This window comes from Gasterosteus aculeatus, chromosome 20 (genome assembly GCF_964276395.1).
Source record: "Gasterosteus aculeatus chromosome 20, fGasAcu3.hap1.1, whole genome shotgun sequence".
NCBI lineage: Eukaryota > Metazoa > Chordata > Actinopteri > Perciformes > Gasterosteidae > Gasterosteus > Gasterosteus aculeatus.
The window spans coordinates 16,477,185-16,503,320 of NC_135707.1; the positions used below are offsets into that span (position 1 = coordinate 16,477,185).

Here is a 26,136-nt window from a genome sequence, read left to right on the forward strand (position 1 = left end):
GAAAACACCGCCCGTCCCGTCCGAACTCAAATCGCAAGTTTTTGAAAGCCAAAGTTTTTGTTTTGCAGCCAAAAATGGTAGTTTCTTAAGCAAAACATGTTATATTTTTTAAATATATTTTTACTTACAAACTTGATGTTTGCCGTAATGCAAGAAATTTAGTCTCAATGTTTTTTTGTTTGCATAATAAAGAGACAAACATACCTTTAAACAACATCCCATCTATCCTCATGCTCATTTTTGTGTACCAAATTTTCACGGCACACCACCAAAATATTCCAGTGACAGACTGATATCAGTGGAGCCACATTTAGTACAGCTAATAAAAAGATACACATCCTTATGATGTACCAAAAGCAAAGTTCAATAATTTAATATGTCCGTTTTCTAGAATACTTCATCTTGTGTTTCCCAAATTGCACATGGCAGCAGACTCAAGACCAACCAGGTTTCACCTCTAAGAGGTATGAATCAAATCAATTTATTAAAAACCTTTGTAGGACCAATACAGCAAGTGTACAATCTGCCAAATCCTTCTGGATTAATTTAATGTATGTACCTTGTTTTTTCTTAATCATGACAGTTATTTTAACAAGAAGTCTTACACATGAATGAGAAATAAAATGGGCGAGAAACGAGTGATTCTCTGACTCATTTTTGGGAAAATGTCCAAGCAGAACAACCCACAGCTTTTCTCGATGAAGAATGAAATAAAGTTTGACAAACTTAAAAACTTAACTTAAAAAATACACCTGCTTCAAAATAAAGCTGATAACGCAATCGTTATTTCATCATTTTAATTGCAACAGAGTATGTTATCATTTCATTCCTCGATAACAACCTATCAATTAGCTCACAAAAAATGTACTCTTGGTTACCTCATCCAGTCCGTTTTCAGGTAACAGAACAGAGATGTGTGTATCCCGTCTGTAGATTTCAATTAATTAAAAAAAGCCTTTTTCACCATCTAATGTTTCAATGACAAAAGCTCCCCTATTGGAAATGGTGCAGATGTTTTTCCAACACTGATTGGTTAATTCAACATGACAATGCATTGCGGGATGCTCGGTGCTGAGCCCATTTCATCTTATCGAGCACGTTCTTATCCAACAGGTTGGAGATGACACTGTGATGGGGATACGGGTGTATGCAGTGAGACTAACAACCATTAAGGAGCAACGCAATATTACCATTCCCTTAAAAAAAATGAACGCCCTGATAACAGAAGTAGTTCCTTCAAAGTCACAAGCTGACAGAGGAGGAGAATGAATGGCAGATCAATAGCCATGTGATTACCATAGGAACCCACAGCTAACATTCACGGTTGGGCTAGATTCTAGTCTATGGTCATTCATCCTTACATATAATTAAAATCGTCAGCAGTCATTTCATAAGAGGTTTTACAGTGTAGGAAGGGCTGCACAGGAAAGGGGGCTAGTGAAAAATATCAAGCATTATTCATTAGAGAGAAAAAAAGATTTAGACAATGGATATAAAAGCACAACAATCAAGCAAACCAAGGGATGTCACTGGTAGACAGTGATGCTTGAAATTAATAAAACTCCTTTGTGATTATAAATAAGACAAAAAAATGGAAATATACTCCCTTGTAGGGTTTCAAAAATGTTGGTACCTATTTATTTACAAATGTTCCTGGAAAAAAAACCAAATTGCTTGTGTTCTACGTTACCCGAGAGACAGACAGATCTAAATCTAAATGGTACCCTCTAATGCCGCATCTGACCTTTAACCTCAGATGAACTAGATCCCAAAGACACAGCTCCCTCGCAGAGCACAATGACCTCGGCACATGAATAGGGAGTACAAGAGCATTATCTGGCTTCGACAATGATGCGTTTCAAGCCGCTGCAGCTGGAAAATGGACTAAAATGACTGCTGGTGGAAACCGGGGGAAGTAGGACAGATTGCTGACTGATAAGTAGTGAAGTAATCCTGTTTGGTATGTTGACTTCAAAGACAGAGTGACAATTGATTCAGTGTCCTTGCCCCCTCCCATTCCTTTGGCTCAAAAACCGAGCATCTCTGAAAAGGTTACGAAAGCTTGACGGCGATCTTCTGCTCCTTCTTCGTCAGCCTCTGAACATCTTTCTCCATCTTCTTCCTTTGCTGCTCCATGGACCGCTTTTCCCTCTCTGCCATCTTCTGTTGCCTGCGGGATAGAGCAAAGGGCGAATGTACGTCTGCAAGCAATGTCACTAAGCCCCACGTCACCAGAAGTGAGGCCCGCTGGCAGAGGGCACAGCGGGATCTCACTCCGCGCTGTGTGGTTTTGTCAGCCTACACGGCCCCCTGCTGGCCAGTAGGTGGACCTACACCCCGCCGACACCAAACGGAGAGGGACTTTACGCTATTATCGCCATCATTAGAAAGGTGGTGACGACGCCTATTTAAAGTGTTTTTTAAAACAATACAAAAGGAGAAGAGGAGCCCATGTCCTGTGTGTTATGGTACGCTGATACCAATAATATATGTTTGCAGACTGCTTTATATGAGTGATTAATAGTTATATTATAGTTATATCTCCTCTGTCTTACATACAGTACCAGTCAAAAGACAAGTGTACAAACTTTTGACTGGTACTGTACAAAACAAACAAATGATGCAACTGTTCCTTTAACTGACTGGTACATTATTAATGATAAAAAAAAAAAAAGTAAAATATGAAAATACCTTGACAAAGTGGTATTAGTGCATGTAAACGCACCGCGTATCGGCACAAAAACTTCTCGAAATATTACCTGAGCACCACCTCTGCCTCCCATGCAGCTTCCGATCCATCCTCCCAGGCGTTGGAGTTCTCCTGCCAGGTATCCATTTCTCCCAGCTCAGCCTGCACAGAAGCGTTTACACGTATGTCCACGACTACCGCACTTCTATTACACATCCGTAGCTTTCTGAATCAAGCCCAAACCAAGTGTGTCCTAACCAAACCATTGTTTTGGAGGTCTCCTCTAGCTTTACTGGCGATGAACTGTATGGAGAAAAATCTAAATCTTCTACTTGTTTTCAATCTAATATCCTGATTTAGTGAAATACCCCTTAAAACACCAAAAAAAAGGTGCAAACGCGCAAACATGACAGAGACAAGTTAGTGATTGTTCTACTTTAAATGTGTATGTCTTAACACATCTGTCAAGATTTAGTTGCTCATAAAAATAAAAGGATATTTAAATATCATGTCCATTAAATAAGTAACCTACGTTTTTATTTATTTTAAAGGTCTGACTTGTTGTTTACTACTGCCTGGAAAATATCTTTAAATGAGCAACAGAGTGAATAGAAAGTGACTCGATGCTCTTTACTGGAGGCGCTCAGTCACTTTGACTAATAACCATAATTTATTGTTGGATGTTTTGCCAACAGAGAACCTTCCTGAGGCTTCTTGTGGTATAAAGCTGTAACTTACCGAAGGTGGATTGAAGGACATCATATCCTGAGAGGCTGCCAGCCTGCTGGAGAAACCTGCTGAGCCGTCAGGTACCAGGTAGTTTAAAGGTTCCCTTTTCTTCAGCACTATCTACAACGGAGACAAGGGAGACAGCGGCTAAAACATAAACAGAAGCACGATGTGACAGATTGCAATCCCACTCAGATTCATTGAATACATCGGCTAAACAAATTACAATGTTAATAGGTGTGATTGCAAGTACATTATATCATGTCCTTGTATGTTCATATTATATAATGTATTGTTATTATATCTCTAGAAGCAACAAGTGAGGACAAGTTTCAAATAAATAAATTATCCATGATTTCATTTAATCCATTGTTGCAGGATCATCTACGTTTACCATTTACTTGTTTAGTGATGGGGTTTTTTAACAATTCCATCTTGGGAAATGTATTTGCTGCTTAGCAGTGTCTTACAGGTCACGCCTGAAGCCAAAACCAACTCCACCAAAAACATAAAATGAAGACACTTCTGAAATAAAAATGTCACGGTGAGAAAGAACATGCACATGCAATGTTTCAAACAGACAACGTGGCAAATGTAGGGAGCGTGGTTGTTGTGTTCAAGCTATTGAAGCTACAGTTGGTGATTCATTTTGAGTTGTTTGGGTAAGACTGGACATTGTCACTGTGTGTGGACGCACCTTCTGTGTTTTCCTGATGGTGGGGGTCATGTCTTTGAAGTAGTCGGGCTCTCCGTCCATCTCGTTGCCAGTAGGAGAAACATTTCCGTTGCCACCTTCAATCTTAATGCTCGTGGGAGCCTCTTCATCCCAAGAGCTCCATTCTTCGATCTCTGGCTGTGCAGAATAGACAAAAAAAAACACTAAGTAAAATGTGATGAGTGTTAATGTGCGAATCCATGAAAGTCTCCATGCAATTTCTGTCGAATGATTATATCTGTGGTTTGCATTGCCTCAATATTGAACAATAGGCCCTGGACTTCTAGGGGCAAGTTGACGGACATAATACTGACCTGCTTTGGTACAGAGGATGAGAAATCCACCGTTGTCGGAAGAGTTATTTGATCACCGCTGAGCTTGCGACCCCTTCCGCTCCTGAAGGTCGAAATGAACTAATTTAACCAATTTAACAGCAGACCAAACCAGACAACTTTAGTGTAGCAAGATTGATAAAGTGACAGGGATTTCAATTCTGCTAACTTAACGTTGAGCATGAATTCTCATGTTTCATTCCATTTGTCAACCATGTACGTGAACCACAAATGATGTACAGAGTTTGTGTACTAAACATTCAAGTTAATTAAAAAATAAAACAGCTATTCAACTGTGTTTCAGATGTGTGTGACAATAATTAGTGTATCCTGTTAATTGTTCAAAAGGCATTCCGTTAAAAGGGTTTTCAGGCATCTTTAAGTTTGACATGAATGCGCATTAGCAAGATGATCATAGAAAAAAGAATAGTGTGCATCAGGAGTACGTGTTCAGTTGTTCTCACCTGCATATCAACCTTTTAAAGAAGGAAAGTATGGTGGATAGACACGTGCAGATCTTGAAAAGGCGGAACTGAGTGATGGCCATGATGAAACGGAGCTGTTGGGAGATGAGAGAGAAAATATTAGCATTTGGATTCTAAATAATAACCAGGACTTGTTAAGCGCCAGAGAACCAGGGTGTGTAGTAAGGCAAGCTTTCAGTACCGTTGGCCCGATTACCGTGCAGGTTAGCACAACATTTAAAACAGTTTGCTAAGAATCGGTCCTTCAAAATAAATCAATTGGCGAAATGAACATTCATTGACGTATCAACAAACGTGGCATTCTTAATCTGGAGAGCCGTGACATTAGCATCTTATTTAAATGCTGCTGGCGGGCAAACAGATACGCTTAGCTAGCAAGTGGACTGTACGTAAGTGTTAACGATAGATGACTTTGAACATGGTTAACACGATTTATTGACGCTATATTGACAAGATACGCGATTGTCACCGTACAACAAAGGGCAGACCGGAGGTTAAGGTTAAGATAGAAGACAATTTCTTCCAGCAATAATGCTAAATAGCACAATAGCTGCCACGTTATAGCTTAACAATAGATGTTTGCATCAACGTTGGATTAGCCAAAATACAAACGCGCACCTTGCAAATGGTCAACGCACCGTATACAGAGCAGCTGCTTTCTTCTTGTATGGCAGAAGAGGCAAGCTCGTGTATTTGCTAAACGTAGCTCGCTAGCGTAGCACACAGAAAAACATCATGTTTCGAATTCCTTAAATGGATTAAGTAAAACAACACATCGGCAGAGATTAATTATATCCCTGTCATTTTAAAGCCATGCATGTAACAGCTGTACACTCCAATGCGGTTTCATGACAAAACTCCTAAATTCGTGTCGTCTCTGATCTGTGTCCCACGGCTGCCATCTTTGAGTGGGGAGGAGCAGGAACCAAGGAAACCAGAACAGGGAAGTGCAGCGTGCATCCGCTGCGTTCAGGTACTGTCGGAAAGCGAGCCTTCCACTCTCCTTAACCGGTAAACCGATTACATTTGTGTCTCGTTTAACGTTCCGTATTCTCGTGTATTTAATACAATTAATTGTCCGAATGGCTGTTAGAATAAATATAGAAATTATAGTGTTATTGAAAAATGATGAATGTGATAATTATCAATAATAGTAATACTTTTGTTATTGTTGTTAATACAATTCGATTGAAATCAGAATTATGGAGGGAGATTAAATACAAATCAAAGCAAAGGTTACTCTTGTCATTTTTTTAATCAAAAACAAAATGACACTTCTGAAATACAAAACCTGAAGAAACGATGGTGTTCTCTAAATATACTCTAAATAGGCAGAGAGCCTTCACATCTTCCGCCGCAAACTAAAGACACACCCCTTCAGACTCTACCTCGACTAAAAGACTAACAGATTGTAGCACTTAAATTGTACTTATAACGCCACTCATCTATAGAAAATTATAAATTGGCTTATTTGAGGAAAATGCACTTTCTTGTTTCTTGTTCTTTCTTCTGAGTTTGTACCCCTATGGTTGAATGCACTTATTGTAAGACGCTTTGGATAAAAGCGTCAGCTAAATGATATGTAATGTAGTGTAAATATTATAGAAGGCATTCTGATGGTTAATTGTAAACGATTTATTGCACATATTAACATGACTGTATGGAAAGTTGTAAAGGGGATGCTCAAAATGTGGCACAGCGAGATGCCTTCGTGGCCGAATGCTGAATGCTAGTTCTGGTTTGTAAACATAACCGGTGCTGACGTCACTAAAAACTATCCAATCAACACGCGACTGGTACGGAAGTGGCATATTTGAAAACTTTCAGTTGACGCGATCCTTTTCGTGCTCTATTACGTATAACTGGATTAATGATATAAAAATCAAGGTGAGATATTTTAGAATAATGTTTCTTTAACGTCAATGCAAACGTTTAATGCATGTTTCTTTATACTTATTGGCTTTGTGTGGTGGAGCAAAGTCGCTTCCTCCGAACACGCTAATCGAACAAAAGCGTTGACAAGTAGCTAGCTAGCTAGTTAGCTGGCCGAGCTAACGTTAATTCAGACTGTAAACACTAATACGTTCGGTAGATCTTGGTCTAATAATATAACGTTATCTTGAATATGTCAGTGGATTCCTTCCTCCCTTCGCAGCTCTCATAAATACAATCTTTCTTTCAAGTTAGTGAACGTTAATAAATAAACCGTCGTCAAAGCTTCACGTCATTGTGATAACGTGAAGTTTATTTATTTTAGTTCTCTTGACGTTACTCCATCAACCACCTCCTGGCTGATAACCTCAAAAGTTCTAATAGTTTTACAGGCTTGTCTTGTTGGAGGAAGTTCTATTAAATGTTGCTAATTCATTGCAGATGGAAGAAGAGGAGCACACCGACAGGAAGCAGCAGCTGGCCATGCTTTATCAAAAGATCAATAAAATTAAACAGTATTTCGATGAAGGTAATGAGTAGTCCCGCCACTGTGAGCGCCATATACACCAGTATCCATAGTTACATTATTCTTAAAGTAATAACACCACCTCTGCATTTGTTACAGATGACACGGACCAAATTAACCATGTTATCGACTCTAACTCGCCCGAATACTGCCTCTCCTATTTAATGGACCTGGAGAAGAAAGGGGATCCTCACCTAAATCATAACCACCTCAACAGACTTATTGACTTTCATACCAGAGTGTTCTCCAACATGCCGCTGGGAAAACACTGTCAGAATGAGAGCTACGCCAGGCTGCTGGTCAGATTTGCAGAGCTGAAAGCGTGAGTAACCAAGTTATTACTTCATTATAAAATACCCTTTATTCTCCTTCTGCTTTTAATTCAGTATTAATCACTAGATTGAGTAGGACAGATTGTTCACACATTTAACACCCTGTTTTTGAATAGAATTCAAGATGTCAATGAGGCGGAAGCCAACTTCAACGTGGCAAGATCTCACAGCCAGAACTTTGCATTTGTGCACATCGCACATGCACAGTTTGAACATTCTCAAGGTAGGTTCGGTTGTTGGTATTGTACATATGAGTACATTCTCATAAGAGGTTATTTGGGGTATTGCAGTGTCTGCTATGTCATCTGACCAGGCAACACAAAGAGGGCCATTCACATAGTGCAGAATGCCATAGAACTGGGCGCCAAACCCAAGGAGCTGCTCGAGGCGGCCTTGCAAAGCATGCAGTCGGGGAAACCCCATTTCTTCTTTTCAGAGGATAAGGAAAATGTACTTCGTGAGTCTTTTTTTTAATTCCAAGGAATTGTTTGTGATACTGTTAACGTGTAATATTATCAAATGTCAACATGATTTTTTGTCTTCTGATTTTATTGTGGTTTCTCCTTGACAGAGTCGTCGAACAGTGATCCGCACAGTTCTGTCAAAAAGCGCTCTGTGTTCCAAAAAGTGTGCAGAACATCGGACGGCAGCAGTGATTTGCAGCTCTCCAGTATTTTTGGTTCAGGGTAGGAATAAAACGTCCCTTTCAATTATTTAATATGATAGTTTGATCTAGGAAATATTCAATCTTTTGAATTCTGGCCTGCAGGCCAGAGCCTCTGGGTAGATCATCAGATGAACAACTATCGGGCTGGAGATCTGAATCTCACTGCAAGAGAGTACTTGGCATGGTGAGAGTTGCAGTTTCATCCTACTTGTTTTCACACCTGCTTTTCTTTGTGATTCTTTTACTCTTTTTTTCTTTTTTTTTCTTTTTTTTTTTACCATTTCTCTTATTCTTTCAAAGATTCTATGACATGAACTATGAAATAGCCCTTGAACTTTTGAGGTGGCATTCTGTACTTTTGTATTGCAGCCGGGGAGAGTTCCTGTTGTACGTTTCCCCATCCCAGAAAAAGATGATGATGACGACGACATTAATGAGAAGCCCTCAAAGAGAAACGATTCATCAATCCACACACGCTTGTCCAGGTAATTCTTCATATCAACATTTGTTTCTTTTTTTCTCTTAACGTAGTTTCCAGTGTTTCCCCGGGGTATACAGCTTTTGGCGGGGCGTTCTTTAATATAGCCAGCAGTGGCCCACTCATCTTGTTGGAAAAATAATATAATAATAAAAATATTATAGAATTATAGTATAGAATTCTTGGAGAAACACAATATTGTAGATAGCAAAATCTAGATTCTGAAATATTATATCAAAGGCGTACTTTCATGTGTTGCTGATGCTTCATTTGTTTAATTCTCCCACAGGCAGACATCTGGTTCTAACGCAAACCTGGCGTTCGGGCTGTCCTCTACAAAGAAAAAAGATGTCGATGTAGATCGATTGTACCATCGAGTGAGTAGAAAAGGGGAGCCGCGGAGGTTTGGGTCGAGCTACGTCAGAATAGTCAGAACCATGAGTTAAAGAAGCCAAGTGTCACGTGGTTGTGTCACTGTGTTCTCAGCCGCCAGCTGTCAGTCCACCGCATTGCCCTTGGGAGGAGCAGGCCGCCGTGGACTCCACCACCGCGCTCCTCAACACGCACGACGCAAGGGACGCCCCGAGAATGGAGGGTACGAGACTGCCTGTCGCGTGCCGTCACGTCTTTCACTGCCCTGGGAACAACGTGCATTTGGGGTTTTGCCGGTGACGTTCCGTTTCTCCCCTCGCAGATGTGACGTTCACCTTCGACCAGGTCGTCAACACAAATTCCCCGGAGTCGTGTTGGACGTATCTGATGAACCTGGAGAAAAGAGGCAGCCCCCACACAGACATGAACCTGCTGAATAAGCTCATGGACTGTTATTCTAAAATCTTCTCCAGGCTGCCGATAAGGCAGTTCAGCAAAAATGCCAGCTATGCCAGAATACTGGTCCGATATGCAGAACTCAGGGGGTGAGTTTCACTGCATTCTCTATCCATGTGTGCATCTTTAGTACTTAAAATGTACAGTAAAACCTTTTTTTAAGCTCAGCCTTTACTTTTAGTTATGTATTTAATTTGGAAAAACCATTGTTGTAAACAGTTTTATGGGAGTTTTTTCACACTACTACTGTTCTGCAATTCAATGGAGATAAGGCCAACAATATTATTTAATTAATTCCCCAGTCCAAATGTGGCGTGGTGTTGTTATAGAACATGAATAGACTGGTGCTCCTGTATGATATTAATCAAATGTTACCATCGTCATGCATCGTGTGTGAAAGCATGTGTGACTGTTCTTGCTTCTCTGAGATAAAATCAGTACATACAGCCCTCCAACCGTCTCCAAAAAGTGTTTGAAGATTTCTTTTATTCTCTTGCAGGATTGAGGATCCAGATGAAGCCCAGGACCACTTCATAGTTGCAAGATCCAACTGTAAAGGCTTTGCCTTTGTCCACATAGCACATGCACAGTTTGAGGTTTCGCAAGGTAAAATAGCTTTGTATTTTAGTTTCTATAAATATCATCTGACTGATGAATACAGCTAAAAAATACTATATTATTTATAGATAGAGGCAGGGTTACTTTTGGCACATTCAGATTGAGAACTTCAAAACAAACGACTTGATTGTACAGATGTGTCTTACATGCTCTGACTTTATTTTAGAGAGCCTGACTGTTCATTTCACTGATTAAACATAGGAAATTACAATTTCTTTTTCTTTCTATCCTTTTAAGGTAATGTTATCAAAGCAACTTCCATTCTGCACAAAGCCCAGGCCTTAAACGCCCGGCCCGCACAGCTGCTGGAGATGGCCGTACGTAACCTGAAGGCTGGAGAGAAACAGCTTGTAGTCACCAGGGAGGAGGAGCCTCCCACAGGTAGAGATTAACCGAGGAGAGCTGTTGAAGCACTTAGTTGGAGATGGTCCGTCACTGAAATCGTTTTTTTTTCTTTTAGATTGGCAAACCGTTGCCGCAGTGAGTGCTTCTACTGGCGGGAGGAACCAGGAGCTGCAGCTCCCTGCTCGGGTCCCCGTGCGCCGGTCAACTGAGCAGCCGAAAGCTGCCAGCAAGGAGCCGGCATCCGAGTGGAAGATGCCAGCTGTCACCAACCGGCACGTTTCCCCAGAGGTGTGAGGACATCCGTTAGTAGTAGTTAGTTAGTAATGTACAATGTTTCATAAGCTGCTTTCTCAATGTCCGATTTGAGGACTGATTACTACGTTCCCCTTTTCTGTCAGTATTTTTTATATTAGTGCTGATCAGATGGTTCAAAATCCTTTTCCTCCCAGGATAAGCAAACTACACCTCCTGAGCCCAGACCCGGCCCCTTTATGCTGGAGCCCCTTCCTACTCCATCCCTCAACCCTCCTTCAAGAATGAACCCACAGTCGGTCTGTCAGACTCCCAACGGCTACAGGAACCGCTGTGCTAGCAGGTATTTTCTTGACTGTAGTCAGTGGGCATTTTATTTGCTTTATCTATCTTCTTCACGTGCTGCTTTTTTACAATGAAACAATTGTGAGCATTAACACCCCTTCCACCCCCTCCCCGAAGCTTTATTACCCCTGTTGTAAAGAGAGGCCCTGAGGTGCCCTCCTCTGCGGTAGCAGCGCACAGAGCTGCACCCGTTCAGCAGCCGTGCACGCCGCTCAACCAAGCGTCGGGCTTCCAAACCCCACAGGTACGTCATGTTCTCTCCCCGCTTCTGCTCTCCTCTTGGATACTGAATCCGTGTTTTAGACCCGCAGCACATGCTGCACGGGTACATTGGGGTTTTTTCTTCTTCTTTTTTTCTCATGTGACTACATTGGCAGTAAGTTATTAGGCTGCAATAACTTTTGTTTTAATTCAATTCCAGTCGTCCTTCTCTGCGTTGTCAAATGAAACTATTACCATCAAGGGAAAGCAGTTCTTCATACTTAAGATGATTGGACGTGGCGGGTCTAGCAAGGTAAAAACATCGGTTGGAAACTCCTGTTAAAGGGATCATAGACGTGGCTTTTTGTCATCAGCGAGCGTTGTGTTCTGTTTCAGGTCTATCAGGTCCTCGATCACAAAAAGCAGCTGTTCGCTGTGAAATACGTCGACCTCGAGGAGGCTGACGCTCAGACAATAGAAAGCTACAAAAATGAGATTGTGCATCTGAATCGCTTGCAGCAGTACAGCGATCAAATCATCAAGCTGTACGACTAGTAAGCACATTGGTTTCTGAAGCCATCGTCGCGTCCCCTTCAAACTGATTAGAAGTACTTTTTGTATACGAAATGAAGAATGATAGCAGGTTGAATGACCATAACCGATGTGTTTACAGTGAAATAACCACCAGCTACATCTACATGCTGATGGAGTGCGGTAACTTGGATCTGAACACTTGGCTGCGAAACCGCAAGACTGTGAATCCGCTGGAGAGGAAGTTCTACTGGAAGAACATGCTGGAGGCCGTCGACACCATCCACAAACACGGTCCGCCTCTTTTCCTCCCACTCACTGCGGCTCCCTCGGTCTCAGGGCTGTCTGCTCAGATGAACTTCATTTCCAACAAGTCCGATTGTCCTAAATGTCCTCCGTGTGTCCTCGTGCAGGGATCGTCCACAGTGACTTGAAGCCAGCAAATTTTGTCATTGTCAATGCTTCGCTGAAGTTGATTGACTTTGGCATCGCCAACAGAATCCAGCCAGACGTCACGAGCATCATGAAGGATTCACAGGTACGTGAACGATGTTGCGTTAACGTGCAGCACCAAGGACGACAATGTTGGTGCTTTGATGAAAAACAGAAACCCCAGAGTAAGTGCTTGAAATGCATTGATCTACACTTCACCATTGCTAAATGAAAGTAAGTTTCACAGCCAGTGGACATGCAGAGCACAGCCCCTCTCATGAAAGTGCCACAACCAAACCAGATGTTCTGAAATGTGGGAAGAAGAAACCAATGGTCCTGTACACCTAAGGCTATTTTCTTTCTTTTTTAAACACAGGTTGGAACCTTGAACTACATGCCCCCCGAGGCCATCAAAGACACCTCATCCCAGGCAGGGAAAGCCCGCTCAAAGGTACCGAGCCCACCCAGGGGGATAAACATGCAGAGCTGTCATTTCTGGTTGCAGAGCTGTTTGTGAAGACGGTCTCTCTTCGTTTCTCCCAAAGATCAGTCCCAAAGGTGACGTGTGGTCCCTCGGCTGCATCCTGTACTGCATGACTTATGGGAAAACTCCGTTCCAAAGCATCGTCAATCAGATTGCCAAGCTGCACGCCATCATCGACCCTTCTCATGGGATGGAATTCCCTGACATCGCCGAGAAGGATTTGCTGGATGTGTTGAAGGTGCGAGACCATGACTGAACTGTATTAGTGTAGAATGATTTTGCCATGATGGAGGCTCTCGTGCTGGTAGAAAACCTTAATTATTACTTGGTCTATAAATGTGTGTCGGGTATTTTAACTCTTAATTATATTTATGTAGTACCGTTTGAGTGTTGCAAAATGTTTTTTGCAAAAAAACTACAGTGTTGAACAGCGCTACTTCAGGATGACCAGCAAACGGTTTGATGGTCTGTTGTTTCGGCCCGGTGCCAGCGTCTCTCGGTTAGACGCCATCTTACTTACAGCCGTTCAGTCTCAGCTTCATAATGTGTATTCACGCTTTGGCAGCAGAACGGGCGAATTTTTTGCCGAAAGTTGAAATATTTCTACTTTGGTGAAAAGGCGATTTACTCGCTTTGCTTTTTCGCGTCCTGCGCACCGCCCATTGAAAATGTGCTTCCTCCGCAACCAGTTACGTGTCTGCATTGACTTTGCGTGGAATCTACTTGTGTGAATGCTTCGCTTTTGGTATGAACGCAGCATTACAGGTTTAACTAAGATATTAACGTCCACATCCGTTTAAAATGTGGCTACTTTTGAAGTGGTGTGAACTACTAATCCGTTTTTCCGTCGGGTTCTTGCAGAGGTGCTTGGTACGAAACCCACGAGAGCGAATCTCTATCGCAGAGCTGCTGGAGCATCCATACCTGCAGCTGAAGAACCAAACAACACCTGGACCAGGTACACACACGCACATCAAACTGTATACTTGGAAGCCAGCCTTGCGGTTCACCACCTGATGCTTAGCCGTACTCTCCTCACATCTCTCAGAACGTTGCAGTAACGGTGATCTCCAGAGGATCCTAACAGACCTCGCAGCCCTGCAGTCTCCAAAGAGCATCGTCCGAGCTGCTAATGTAAGATTTACGAGGGACAACGTTCGACTTTGACTCGATTCAGGAGTTTCTTAAATAGTAACTCTGCCTTCTGCTCTTCACAGAATCTGGCCAGAATGTGCAGCAGCGGCAGGAAGTTGGATGTTGCAGAGTGCGCAAAGCCATCCACCTAATTGTCCTGGATTGTTATTTACATTATTCCCTTTCTCTTTTTTAACTCCTTAACCACTTCAGTGGAGTAACAGTATTTTCTGTAGAATTTACAAGTCTATTTTTTGTGGCTTTTGAAACAAAATTATTAGATTTCTTCATTTTACTCTAATCCTCTGATAATAAATGTAAGCATACAGCATAGTCAAATAAAAGTACTGTATTCTTAGGACTTGTGGATCTGTTTCAAAATGTTGTGTTTATCAAGATATTATCTAAAAAAAAAAATTATTGTCAATAAGTAAATTTTGTAGTGCTTTGATTTTTGTATTAAATCCTTTCTACAGGCCTCTAGTGACAATAATAGAAATTGAAGATCTCATTTAAGTTTCATAGCATCCTTGACTTCCCCCTGAAATTTGTGCATTTAAATCGTTTTGAGGATATCATTTTCCCGAACTGTTAGATTGGAAAGGCAATAGGGGATCATTTTTTCTATTTTCACATGTTTTTTTCTTATAATGGAATTAAAATGGATAATGCCATCCTCTTAGAGCTTCTGATTAATCCAGTTCTCAAATATATTGCCGCAAAGGATGATAAACTAAATATTAAAGCTGCAAGCAACGCTGGACGGGCCTCGCTATTCCGCACGTCGGGGGACTGGCCGGACGCTAGAAACAAAAACTCCTGTGGCCGTGGGACAGAGTGTCCGACAGTCAGTCGTTGTTAACCGTGTGGAGAGACGCAAAATGGCATACGTTACCAAACCTTTTCTTAAATCTCTCTCACCAGCCTTCTAATCAATTTCAGATGGTATTTAAAAAGGAAGCGATCAATAGTTACATGATAATTCCACTTAAGGCAGAGAGTACACATCCCCACGGTGTCACTCAGCGATAACCAGGACATTCTGATGTACTTTTCCAAAATGAAAGCCTCTCGAAATACCATATATGAACCAATTTCCTTCAAATTCTCAATCACGAGACTACTTTTGGTCAATTTCAGTTTAGAATTAAAAGAAAACTATCAATAGTTACATTATCATTTCACTTCAGACGGATAGTAAACATCCCCAAGGTGTCACTCAGCGATAAACAGGACATTCTGATGTACTTTTCCAAAATAAAAGCCTCTCAAAATACCATACATGAGCCAAAATATCAAAAGACTACATCTGGTCAATTTCAGATTAGATTTAAAAGAAAACAATGAATAGTTACACAGTAATTCCACTTCAGGGAGAGAGTACACCTCCCCAAGGTGTCACTCAGTGATAACCAGGACATTCATATATACAATTTTAGAAAATTAAAGCCTCTCGAAATGCCACCTTTGTTTTTTACTGGATACTAGAAAATTTGACTTCCTGCTACCAGTATGTGACGCTTTGACTTGATTGAACTTTACATCTCTTCAGGCCAAGAGTCTCATCAAACATGTGTAAATTGAAAAGAATCCGATGATGTGGAGTAAAGTTACAATGATTTAGTTGTTCTTGGCGAAGGACCAATTTTGCCAATGCACCCTCTCGCCACAGATTATCGGATTCTTATAATATTCAAAGTGAAGCATTATCACGGTCTTACCTCCCTGCTGAGAAATTTTGAGAGGGATCAGATTGACCTTTGAAGAGCATAACCTGTGAGGAGCAGGGTGTAAAAAAATAAATACATTCATCTTCCTGTTGTCACCAGGTGGGTTAAAAATGATCATATGGATGTCTACAGGGTGAGAAGTTCATGCTATATGAGAAATATGGAGCAGATTAGATAAAGTATGGTCGAGTTAAAACCACTTCAATTTTCATGGCGAATGGTGTTTTTTTGAAAACGCTCCCTACACACACAGTTTGGAATTTCTTCCTGCAAAATGCAATTTTTAGAGCCTAGGTCCTCAAGATCACACTGCACGAATTTGAAAAGAATCGAGTTTAATCCCTGGGAGAGTTTGGTCTTTTACACCGTAGGAAATCATTAGGCAAAAGGCAGATTTTCAATGATTAATTGCAGCGCTACCTATTCTTCAAATATTCTCAAAAAAAAAGGGTCTGTTCAGGGGTTCAATGTTCACATGTGTTACAAGTTTGGTGAGGGCAGGCCAAATCATTTGGAAGTTATGAGTCTTGCCAGATTAAGCCACACCCCTTGCGAAGTTCAGTACCCCATATCTTCTCAGGACAATGAGATATCAACATGATCTGGTGTGGTGTGGTGGGGGGATAGTGACCCAATAATGATCCACAGAAAATGTCATGACAATCGGACAAAATGATCAGTTCTGATATGCATGCCAAATTTAACAACTTTTTGAATATGATAAAAGGCCTCAAAAGGGGAAAATTCCTTAGAGAAAATAATAATTCCATGAAATACAATAGGTTCCTCTACGACTAGACTAGTCGTAGCGAGGACCCTAATTATATGCTCAAAGGAATGTGATATGATACTGTTTATTCAGTTATTCAGGTTTATTTTCTTTAGAAAATTAGATTAATTGAATTCTATTATATATTTTTTTTATCCTTCACTTTTTTGTCTTTCAAATGTTAACGTACTCTTGTAAATAACAAACCCTAAAGGGAACGTTTTCTCCGGGTTGAATGTCAATGTGTTGCAATGTCCTTAAGGGGTCTTCCAAGGAACTAGAAAAATATTTTGTTTCATATTAATTTTCCTTCCAAGCAAAGCTGTTATATAAACACGTGTATAGTATTTGGACCCTTGCAAAGCTCTTGGATTTAGAGTGAAAGGTGGTGGTGACGCTGCCATGTCTATGTAAATACCCAATATTTAAAATGCTGCTCGACCGTGACGTCATTTGGTCGTCGCTATTAGCGTGTGCTGTGACGCTTACACCGCCCTCCCTTTCGACCAATCATAACCTCCGCATGCAGACTGGCTGCCACCGAGAAAGAGAAACAGGAAGTCTCACTCTGCCACTATTCTAAGGTATCAGAGAGTGCCGTCCTTCCGTTTCTTCCTAGACTTCTTGTTGATTTTCTCAACACAAGATAAAAGCGATGTATAACACCATTCCACGCAAAAATTACGTTTCAAACATATACTTACATAGCCCGTAAAAACGTTTTTTTTAAGTCGCAAATAAGCATAACAGGGGTTTCCTGTCCGTGCGACATCCTCTCTCCTTGAACCCCCCAAAAGATGTTGACGGTATAAAAAAATATCTATTTTTTTTCACCCTTTGCTGAAACTATATTATGGAAATTAACTCTAGAGTAGTGATGGAAAACCTGCATTTCATGTGTGAAAAAAAAGATCAATCGTGGGATTACAGCTCGATAGAAAGTGTGATCTCCTCGCACGAATACACGATCTTCGCGCTTTGCCCTTCCTGGATAACTGTAACAACAGCGATGGCGGCTGCTGCACGGTTCTTCGTCCGTGGTGCCCGCTCCAAACTTCCCATCTCTGGCGTTGTCCCCGGTCCTCGGAGCTCCTTTGCTGCCGCTCTGCTCAAGTTGTCCCCGGGCTCCAGCTCCCGGACACAACGGAGACATGCAGCGCACTTTACCTTCCAGGCTGACCCCGAGCCGACGCAGTACGGTGAGTGGCTGGTTAGCAGGCTAACGATAGCTAGCGTTAATAGTTAACTTACATTAACAGGAAACAATTGTGTAGCACATGTACACAACTGTTAGAAAGTAAAGTGACTCACCAGCATTGGCAGCAGCTTCTTTTTAGTCGAACCGAAAGGGGTTGTAATTGCGACAGCTGTTCAGCTGTCACGTCATCACGCCGTATGACAAATGCTTTTTATTTTAAGTTGTGTACTAAGTTAATGTTACAGTAAGTTCCCTTTTTAATCTGTATTTTAGGCTTTAATTGTCCTCAATCGTCACACCTGTGTAACCTGCACGTTAGACCGCGGCTGTCTCCAAACTAGTCGTGATGTCACACACAAATCCTCACGTTTGAGGCGAGTAACTTTCTCCTTGATGAACGTGAAAACATCCTTCTGCTGCTGATTGTTTATAACAATATAAGCTCCAAACACGACGCATGCTGCCCCAGTAATGCGGATCAACTGTGGCTGATGTGAACGCCAAAAGTATTTCCTAATCCGAGACGGTCCCACGAGCTCATTGTTTCTGCCCTCAGCTCAGTCAACCAGGATGTTGGCACCCAATAAAGAGTCATTGTTACTGGTTCCAGTAGAACAACCTGCAGGGAGGATCTCATGTTCCGGTTTTACGTCAAACGGATTCTTTGATTGGAGGCAGTTTGTCAACTTTCCTCACCGTGGTTTCTTTTCCTGCAGCAACCGATATGTCGCTCAAATGTTTGTTCGACGGTGTACTTTTTAGTCTAATTGCATAAGAATGAATTGTTGCTTGTGTTGAGTCTTTTGTTTCATTCATTCTTTTTTTTTTTTTTACAAACTTTTAGGCCCCACAACGAAGATGAACATGTTCCAGTCGGTTACAAGCGCTTTGGACCACACTCTGGCCAGTGACCCAACAGCAGGTACGTTTTATAGCTTTCATTAGTTGGCCATCTGCAAAGGGTCAACCTCATTTGACCTCATCTATCATCACGCTGTATTTTGAAATTGCTTTTAAATCGTCCTCTTAACCTTGTAAGACTAGACATGAAGTGTTGCACCGCAGTATGTAGCAGTTCACATTTGAAGGATTTAAAGCGATATTGTCACTAATGGAGGGTATATTATATTACTTTAAAGCCATTTTGCATTGCAATTACACTTCATAATGATGTTGTCGTCATGCTGTTAGAATCTGCAGTTCTACATATAATATTATTAAACAACAGACTATTAATGTTATCGTATGACACCAATGTAACAATATGAACGCTGTAAAACAACTTCAGTAGTTGAGGGTTTGTTGCTGTATATAATGAGGTGTTCTTTTGGATGCCTCATCTGGACGTCTTTCGACAGCATCCTGATGTTGTCAGAGACTGATGGTTTCTTCATACGCAGGTTTACCCCTGTTGTATACGCAGTGGACCATCACCTGTTCTTTAGACCATCTCCGTGATGGAAACGATCCCTTTTTCAACCTCCCGTGGCAGTCGTCGATGGCCCTCATGTGGCGAGACATTTTTCTTTTTTCTCAAAGCCTTTTTAAAACAAATGTAACTAATAGTGCAACCTTTACGGGATGTAGCACTAGATATTTTTCCCATTCCTTGAATTTAACAGGAACGTTCGTTTCTCTTTATGGATCTTCGAAATCACTGCTAAAATATATGTTTTTGTGCCACACATCATACGTCTAGACATATAGGACAGGACACGTATATGGTATTATTGACAATTATGCGAATTGAACACTCATTCATGCATTCATAATGTTCAGGCTGGTCCTTTACACAGTTGTCTTAACTGAGGAGCGTTTCATGAGTCCTTTGTGGCAAGCTTGCACAATACCGCCGTATGAAGGGGAACAATGTGTTATGAGTTCTTCATGAAGGGTAGACTTGTATGTCTATCTCCTCTCTTTGTATGATCATAATTTTCTTTATTTAGTCAGTTGTGACTTTTAATCTTGACTTACTTATTCTGACACACCTTGACTCCCTGTGTTGTGTGTGTGTGTGTTTCCCTGCAGTCATCTTTGGGGAAGATGTTGCCTTCGGGGGAGTGTTCCGATGCACAGTGGGTCTGCGAGACAAATACGGTAAGATGTTCCTCTTCTGTCCGCATCGAACCACGTACCCACAAGGTGGCAGCAGAGGACTGTGAATCTCGCCACCTCCTGTCTTGCAAGGTCATATTACTGCTCAGTGTTCACCTAGAGGACCAGAAGGATCCCTTTGCACTCATTTTGTAGCAGCCGGACAAGCGACACATGAACGAGCTGATAAAGAATGTCAGTAGCTTCTTGTCTTAAATAGTGTATCAGGCCCCTCAAACTAGCTTGCACATATCAAGCGGTCCTTTTAATATGCCCCATGTCCACAGGTAGCAGTCGTAGCACGCATTGGCTTATTAAGGATAAATCAGAATTGGCGCATGTGTCCGCTAAAGAGCAGCTGGATACAGCAGTGCAGACGTGCCAGAGATGAGTTTGTTTCGTTGAAAGGCCTTTTTATCAGCAGACATTTTCACTTGTCATAGTAGCAACGGCACAGGCGCTACTTTTAGATGTGACAATGGCTCCGATCTATTCAAGTGGCCCGAGTTAGCGGTGACATTGAGTCACCACCTCGCCACCGGGACCCTGAAGCCCAAGCAGCCAAATGGCATTTGGCCGTATGTGCTGTGCCTTTCCCATCGTAACATGTTAAAATGCCTCCTGTGAAAAATATGTACGGGGATTTATCTGCTTTGAGAGAGATCTGCAGCCACCGTCCGTTCCATTAGTGGCTTATATGCCCTCCTGGTTTTAGTAGCTGAGGCTTTTCGCTTCTAAATAAACTGACGCTTTATTCTAGTTCTGGATAGGGATGCACTGACACCAATTTTTTCAGACCAAGGACTGAGAATATGAGTACTTTTAGAACAGGTTTTCATTTTCACCAGATGTTCCTCACTTTCTGAGTTTTACAAATGAAATTGAAAACACAATGCTGTTGCCAACATTTTAACATTGATTTATCCCGGCAAAAAACAAATAGTAGCTCTTTGTTAATTATGAACCGCTGCCGTCAGGAAAAAGTGAAAATAAGAAATAAAGGTCTCTTTTGAGAGCTGTGCAAAGCTCAAAGTGGAGGCATGTCTCAGAAAGAATAACACCGGCCCACTTTAAGGGCGCCTGAGGTGGCGTTGTTGCTAACGTCTCTAATAACTCCCTACACTTTAATCATCAGGTGACGGACAAGCAAGACACGGAACTTGTCTTGGTCTCCTCACAGGACTTGAAGAGTAGTCTCATTTATTGCGCGTACACACACACACACACACCCACCCCTGTGGGGGTGTATTAGTAGTAGTAGTAGTAGTAGTAACCTGCAGCTGTCAATAAATACTGGCTGATTCCTGTTTGTGCATCAGGTAAAAGTTCCAGCTGGGAGGCTTATGGGGCTCGAGTGACGAGAGGTTGTGGTCACGTTGACGAAGTGGTATCTGATGCGGTCGTCTCGGACGTAGTCTTTGAACCCAACGCGGGTGCTGGTCTATCACTAACTATGCCGCCCTCGGTATATGCGCTCCGATACACCTTGGCAGTTAGACGAACTCTTTTCTGACATCACGACTCTGAAGACAATGGTCCGTTGTCCACAGGTTTATTGACATGAGAAAGAGTAAAACTAAAACACACAAAAGACATAATAAATACAAATGAAGTGCATTGTCTTCGACCGCTACTTTATATATTTATGCTTATTTACTTTGTTATTTATTAAGTCATATGGACTTTAATGACAGCCATAGCAGTGCAGTTACCAACCCGAATGACTCAATAGGCCATGTGCACAAAAATATCCAAACTAAACATTGTCACAAAAATAATCACCTGAGATGATAATGGACAATAAAACAAATCAATACGTACCAACGATGCTATCAAAAAGGTATAGGATGCAGGCAGACTCAACTGAATTGAAAAGCTACCAATACAAACAGCAGTTCTGAGCCATATTCTTCATCGACTTCCTGGTTCCTGTCACCTGACAAATTACAGCACATTTCCTGTTTTCAAAATAAAACATAGCATTGATTTAACGTTTGTGACAAAACACTAACTCTGCAGTTCAGTCGGCCAATGAAAAGTAAATCTTCTGGGAGCCGAAAGGACGGGCGTCATGGCAACAGCATTAAGCTATTTTCCGTCTGCAGCAGGTTATGTTTCAAGATCGATGCAGAGTAGAATTGATGAGTTTTTAACCAAAGTGTTGGTAACTAATTTCCTGTGGATTTATTAAAAAAGCTATTACATTTCGACCCAAATCATTTTCTTTTTTACAGTAAATCTGGAAACAACCAATTTGCAAAATTCAGATCCTCTAAAAGCTGGTGGAATAAAGGGAGTACAGAAACTCTGCTTTGTTCTTGTATTGTTTAACAAGGTGCACAAGTAGGATTACCTACATGTCAGCAGGTTGACGTTTCCTATTTTGAGTTCATCTCTATTTCTTCCTTTTCAATAACATGCCTTTTTGTTTTCATTGACGTCAGGAGTGTTGACCTTTTTACAGAGAGGGATCATTATTTTCCATCTCATCTTTGCGCACAGCGACTGGAGCAAATCTGTTTACATCCCTCTCTCGATTGAAAGGGACGGCGCACACCTTTGCCGCTCACCATCATTATCCACAGCAGAGGTTAATGCCGGGTGAACCTTGAATGGCTTTTCACGAGGCGGACGCATTCTCCTCGCTGACAATGGAAACAACGAGCGCATGTGTGTGTGCGTCCACTAAAAGCAACGTTGGCACACAGCCCTGGCTATAAAGTGTACCCTAACATTTACAACTATTAAAATGTCTATTCTAGACCAGCGTCGACCCAAGGTGCATGTGGTCACACGTGGTGTTATTGGTATACAGGTTTTTCTCTAATTCAGTTTCCATAGAAACTTATTTGGGATGCTTTTTTTTTCTTTTTTTTTTACATTCAGGTGACTTTTAATAATTATTTTTAGAATCCTATTAAGTGCATAGGATACGTTTGACTTTCCCACTTTTCGTTCTGGGTGAAGGAATCTTGTTTACAAAATGTTGCTTGAATAATTCCCAAAACGTTTCTGGAAACTATATATAGCATTGCTTTGGTGACCCACAGAATCTGTTTCACAGAAGCTGTATTTTTGAGGCAGAGCACAGGATTATGATCACTTTATTGTTCATGCATCTGAGGGTTTGGGTTGCTGATCAAACTCTGAGTGAGGGCAGAGTTGCACTGCTGAGAAGACCAAATCTTCCCAGGAGAACTGAAAAAGACTGGATTAGCAAATGAGATGCAAGCAAAAAATAACAACTCTCGACCAAAATTTAGAGTCCCACTCTTGCGGCTCCTCTTTAGATTACAGGGTGGAGGACGTTGGATGTTGTGTGTGCGCATCATGGTTCGCTACAGCTGATGAGGAGTCATCATTGGTCACTCCATTTGTTTTAGGGCTGTATGGCATTTTAAGGATGGTGTTCTTTGCAATGTCTGTAAGTGTGCTGCCCGGTTCTGTTTCAACTCTGTTCTCCCTCATCCAGTAGCCACTTCAACTGTTTTCCTCCTCTCCCCCAGGTAAGGACCGAGTCTTCAACACGCCCCTCTGTGAGCAGGGGATTGTGGGATTCGGCATCGGTGCGGCTGTTGCTGGTGCCACAGCAATTGCAGAGATCCAGTTTGCCGACTACATCTACCCGGCCTTTGACCAGGTACTTCGGGAGATTTTCTTCTTTTTGTTCATCTCTCGCTTTGTCCATCACATGTCCGTGCTAACAAACTGTGGAAGGTGATTTCTTGGAGCCAGAGGTGACGTCTTTCAATGTCCGCAGTCCAAACATTGAGGATCATTACTTGAGACGATGACGGAACAAGTTCCTCACATCCACATATTCTTTCACATCTGGGAGAGAGACAAACTATGTTCAATGAGCAACGGTTTTAAGTCGTCTAATTTTGTCAGTGTCGCACACAGAACTGTGACGAGAAGTCTCCTAGACATTGTTACACGCTGCAAAGAAACACCTGGAAACAGAAACCGTAATTTACAGCCGTTTTATACTTGTGTAAATATAGATGTGGTCCAGGAAGAAGCGATCCCTCTTTTCCTTTGTTGAAGGGCTGGAAAGTACGCTGACCCAACTCCTGCTACAGCCGGCCTTGTGCATCAAAAAGCTTCTTCGTCAAAGCCTGGAACCAATATGAAGGAGCCTATAAAAACCTCACATTATTCCTCAAAATCACCACATTCAAAGTAGAACATACTCAAAGGAGCTTTGATGTACACATCCCGTTGGCGTTCTCCAAAGCATGATGACCACTGCATTGGCAAAAATAAAGATACGAGTCACTAATGGAGAAACCTACGTGGGGTAAAAACACTGAACAAATTTGCAACAAAATCAACATTGTTTTTACAGTCTCCCATGATAGATGATCGCACACCTGAGTGTCAAAACAATTCCTATAAAATAAGTGCGTATGGCTGGTCAACACACATGAGTCAAGACATTAAGCGACTGAACCACATATTTCAAACTCGCGGGGCAAATCCGGCCCGCCGGGGCGTCTAGTGGGTCCCGAAGCCACTGCAGCCCGCCGGATGACTTTACCCAGTAAATAACATGATTATGTAATACCTCTTTGGTGTGCATCCATGTGACTCGTACGAGAACAGCTGTCTTTAAAAGTAATACGGTTTGTAAAAGCTTTAAGAGTATTCACAGGTGTGTCGTTATTCATTAAAACAATAGAAAGTCCTTTTGCTCAACCGATTTGCGATCGCCTAACGCGTCGTACTCTTTTGAACCTTGTAATGTTTACAACACAGCTGTCCCACGAGGACCCGTAACGTTTTCCTCCTCCTGTCAACTAATAACCTGCGGTTGTGTTAACCTCAATTCCATTGGTCTCTCTCCAGATTGTAAACGAGGCAGCCAAGTACCGCTACCGGTCCGGCAACTTGTTTGACTGCGGCAGCCTCACCATCCGGGCGCCGTGGGGCTGCGTCGGCCACGGGTCGCTTTACCACTCGCAGAGCCCCGAGGCCTTCTTCGCTCACTGCCCCGGCATCAAGGTCAGCCCCGGGGTTCATCGCTGGTGCTCCTCTGTGTGTTTGATTCATTTTTACAGATCCGGTCTTGACGTCTTGGCCCAGCACTTGTGAAAGAATGTATTCCAGGAGAACATCTGGACGGCCACGTCTGATTACATTTGTGAAGCGCAGTTCCAATTGGACCATCATTATAGTCATGCTAATACAACCACAATACTGAACGTTACTCCAGAGTAAATACAGAATAAGGAAAATAAACACTTGTCGCCTAATGTTTGCAGAAAGGCAACTTATCCCGGTCAGTTTTAATGATTCTACTCGTTGACCTTTGGATGAATTTGCTTTGTTGCGAAGCTCAAAGTGTGTCATTTAATATGTTGAGTGATTCTCTTGCAACCTTATCATTTACAAACAAATGCAGGCACAACAATTATATTTCAAAGTATTGCATTACTTATTGGATCCTGCATCATACAATTATTTCAGAGGGAGACAAAACAAAACCACTATCTGATCGTTCTTCACATCAAGTCTCCCCAATAAATGTTGCTCCTGCTCTCTGATCAAAAATACTTAAGTTCCTGTGTTTTGGGTGGAAAAGCACCGTGGCTTCAATGCTATTCACAAAAACCTTCAAAGAATATTCTGGCAACAACAGTAGCTTCCAGGTTCAACAAATCTAATCTAGAGACAACCTATCGTGTCTGTTTTCACTTGGTAAGGGAAGCACAGCTGTGTTCTGCTCGACCTCGACAAAGTCAAAGATCCTATAAACAAACTCTGGGATTTGCCGATTTCCCTTTTCTTTACGAGGTAACAAGCTAAAAGGACTCGAATGAGCGGAACAAAGACAGTTAGTGACAGATCACCATGGAGACAACGGAGTTGTGCAAAATTGTTGTGGCAACTGTAGAACATAAATGTCCAGTAACATAAATACAGCGTTATCTGAACTATGCTCAACACTAAACACACATGCCTCAGGCTCGTTGGAGTCCAGGGGGAGGATGCTACTTTGATTTTGTGAGAGAACAAAAAAAAAAAAAAAAAAGTGGAAAATGACTCCCTTGGACACAGACGTAACGATTTGATGAAGTTTGCTGCTCAAAGATTGTAATTCCCTTCTAAAAATAAAAGCGGAACAAAAAACAATCATACGTGTAACCGTCATTAAAGTGTCTGACGCGGCGCAGAGCAGAAATGACTGTGGTTTACAGCTCTGGTCCATCCGCTGTGAGCAACCACCGCTGAGAGCAATAAACATGTTGTCTGGCAGCAAATGTCAGGCTGATGAATGTTAATAT

General features: G+C 41.8%; 3 protein-coding genes and 1 long non-coding RNA gene across 7 annotated transcripts in view; 2 read left to right on the forward strand and 2 right to left on the reverse strand.

The window, feature by feature from the left end:
- Positions 1–782: 782 nt before the first annotated feature.
- Positions 783–5,974, reverse strand: ebag9 (estrogen receptor binding site associated antigen 9). Of its 2 annotated transcripts, none has more exons than XM_040165034.2 (7): positions 5,589–5,974; positions 4,930–5,024; positions 4,448–4,529; positions 4,116–4,271; positions 3,428–3,538; positions 2,760–2,851; positions 783–2,170 (listed from the first exon to the last, which is right to left on the reverse strand). In XM_040165034.2, exons 2-7 carry the CDS (start codon positions 5,010–5,012, stop codon positions 2,053–2,055), a joined length of 642 nt encoding a protein of 213 aa, XP_040020968.1. In that variant the 5' UTR covers positions 5,013–5,024; positions 5,589–5,974; the 3' UTR covers positions 783–2,052. The 2 variants fall into 2 exon arrangements, with proteins under 2 accessions (XP_040020968.1, XP_040020969.1); XM_040165035.2 differs by having other exon boundaries at positions 5,569–5,974.
- A 692-nt stretch (positions 5,975–6,666) lies between these two features.
- On the forward strand, positions 6,667–14,416 carry ttk (ttk protein kinase). Its single transcript, XM_040166205.2, has 25 exons — positions 6,667–6,837; positions 7,324–7,411; positions 7,508–7,730; positions 7,857–7,963; positions 8,054–8,197; positions 8,312–8,426; positions 8,510–8,591; positions 8,777–8,892; positions 9,175–9,262; positions 9,372–9,480; positions 9,580–9,802; positions 10,213–10,319; positions 10,569–10,712; positions 10,792–10,964; positions 11,126–11,271; positions 11,391–11,517; positions 11,695–11,787; positions 11,871–12,028; positions 12,148–12,299; positions 12,419–12,543; positions 12,814–12,888; positions 12,983–13,159; positions 13,783–13,879; positions 13,970–14,055; positions 14,139–14,416. Exons 2-25 carry the CDS (start codon positions 7,324–7,326, stop codon positions 14,205–14,207), a joined length of 3,024 nt encoding a protein of 1,007 aa, XP_040022139.2. The 5' UTR covers positions 6,667–6,837; the 3' UTR covers positions 14,208–14,416.
- A 3,103-nt stretch (positions 14,417–17,519) lies between these two features.
- The window catches only part of bckdhb (branched chain keto acid dehydrogenase E1 subunit beta), a 48,876-nt gene continuing 40,259 nt past the window's right edge, over positions 17,520–26,136 (forward strand). For all 3 annotated transcript variants that reach the window (XM_040165625.2, XM_040165623.2, XM_040165624.2), the window contains exons 1-5: positions 17,520–17,753; positions 18,597–18,674; positions 19,784–19,852; positions 23,356–23,489; positions 24,698–24,853. In XM_040165625.2, the coding sequence (XP_040021559.1) occupies positions 17,564–17,753; positions 18,597–18,674; positions 19,784–19,852; positions 23,356–23,489; positions 24,698–24,853 (627 nt within the window). In that variant the 5' untranslated portion in view covers positions 17,520–17,563. The remainder of the gene's footprint in view (positions 17,754–18,596; positions 18,675–19,783; positions 19,853–23,355; positions 23,490–24,697; positions 24,854–26,136) is intronic.
- Positions 21,386–21,781, reverse strand: LOC144389750 (uncharacterized). The gene is made up of 2 exons (XR_013453900.1): positions 21,671–21,781; positions 21,386–21,425 (listed from the first exon to the last, which is right to left on the reverse strand). It is a non-coding gene; the product is annotated as an uncharacterized LOC144389750 (long non-coding RNA).

What these genes read in the sequence shown, in the direction of transcription:
- ebag9 (XM_040165034.2), bottom strand. Translation starts at nt 5,012, where the DNA reads ATGGCCATCACTCAGTTCCGCCTTTTCAAGATCTGCACGTGTCTATCC. An exon ending in TTTAAAAGGTTGATATGCAG is followed by an intron (nt 4,530 to 4,929) that starts GTGAGAACAACT and finishes TTCGACCTTCAG; the next exon opens with GAGCGGAAGGGGTCGCAAGC. An exon ending in CCATCAGGAAAACACAGAAG is followed by an intron (nt 3,539 to 4,115) that starts GTGCGTCCACAC and finishes TCTCCGTTGTAG; the next exon opens with ATAGTGCTGAAGAAAAGGGA.
- ttk (XM_040166205.2), top strand. Translation starts at nt 7,324, where the DNA reads ATGGAAGAAGAGGAGCACACCGACAGGAAGCAGCAGCTGGCCATGCTT. An exon ending in CGACACCATCCACAAACACG is followed by an intron (nt 12,300 to 12,418) that starts GTCCGCCTCTTT and finishes GTCCTCGTGCAG; the next exon opens with GGATCGTCCACAGTGACTTG. An exon ending in GCATCGTCCGAGCTGCTAAT is followed by an intron (nt 14,056 to 14,138) that starts GTAAGATTTACG and finishes TGCTCTTCACAG; the next exon opens with AATCTGGCCAGAATGTGCAG.